General features: G+C 36.8%; 2 protein-coding genes across 2 annotated transcripts in view; both read right to left on the bottom strand.

The window, feature by feature from the left end:
• Positions 1-366, bottom strand: part of LOC18038785 (3-dehydroquinate synthase homolog) — a 2,261-nt gene extending 1,895 nt beyond the window's left edge. The window contains exons 1-2 of the mRNA XM_006431046.2: positions 239-366; positions 1-129 (exon numbers count right to left, since the gene is read on the bottom strand). Of these exons, the coding sequence (XP_006431109.2) occupies positions 1-129; positions 239-305 (196 nt within the window). The 5' untranslated portion in view covers positions 306-366. The remainder of the gene's footprint in view (positions 130-238) is intronic.
• A 499-nt stretch (positions 367-865) lies between these two features.
• Positions 866-936, bottom strand: part of LOC18038596 (aldose 1-epimerase) — a 2,925-nt gene continuing 2,854 nt past the window's right edge. Inside the window, exon 6 of the mRNA XM_006431043.2 lies at positions 866-886. Coding sequence (XP_006431106.2) covers positions 866-886 — 21 coding nt within the window. The remainder of the gene's footprint in view (positions 887-936) is intronic.

Below are 936 nucleotides of genomic sequence, written 5' to 3'. Positions count from 1 at the left end.
CAGCAGTCATCACTTGCTTGCTCTCCGTCCATATCCACACCCTCTTCGATTTAGAAGATGATGAGTTAGAAACAGAACACATTGTAAAACAGCAACTGTTTTTGTTAACTCTGCCAATATTCCATTTATCTGCAAAATCAGTAACAAGAATCAGTATTGCAAGTTGATAATTTTACTGTGCACGGCGGGTGGGCATTATTGTAAAAGGAACATACGTGCGTGTATAAATTGAAAGAACCTGTGTTGGAAGTGGAGAAAGGAAGCTGTGTGGAGCTTACAAATGAAGACGACAGCAGCAGAGCCATGTCTTTGACTTCTGCAACTTGCTGTCGATGTAATTGTGGAAAGATTTGGATTTGAGATCCTCTCAAGTGGGCTTCGTTAAATTTTTGGTCTTGTCCATCAATTCGTACGAAGATTGGATTTGGTGGATGTACTTAGTATCATATATTAGTTACGGTTGGGCTACAAATATTTGGATCCACTTAAAACTCCGCACTACTTGAGTAATCTAAACCCCAAACAATCACAAACTATCAACTGGGTAAGAACCAATTGATATGGATCAACCTAATCAGCTTGTGAATTTTTTTAACAGAGTGAAATTAAATATTAATGATCGACTAATAACCAATGCAAATGTTCTAACAAAAGCGAAAATGACCAACTTGGAAAGCAGCCTATGATGGATTACTGCAAAGAGAAAACAGAACAGATATGAACAACAATAATGTTATAGGTGCTCAATTTTCCCATCTGTAAATTTATTTTTATTGTTCAAGCCTTGTTCAAATAACGAACATTGAAGAACTGTTGTCCCTCGTACTGTCAATGGTACACCTTTTATTTGTCATAAAAAGGCTTGCTACTGAAACATCTTCAACGACTAATAATGTGGAGCAGAAGTTGAAAACTTAAACACCATATGATGCTTGT

Source organism: Citrus clementina, unplaced genomic scaffold (assembly GCF_000493195.1).
Source record: "Citrus clementina cultivar Clemenules unplaced genomic scaffold, Citrus_clementina_v1.0 scaffold_6, whole genome shotgun sequence".
In the NCBI taxonomy this organism is placed as follows: Eukaryota; Viridiplantae; Streptophyta; class Magnoliopsida; order Sapindales; family Rutaceae; genus Citrus; species Citrus x clementina.
Note: the sequence above shows the minus strand (reverse complement) of the source record. Positions and strands in the feature narration are given on the sequence as shown.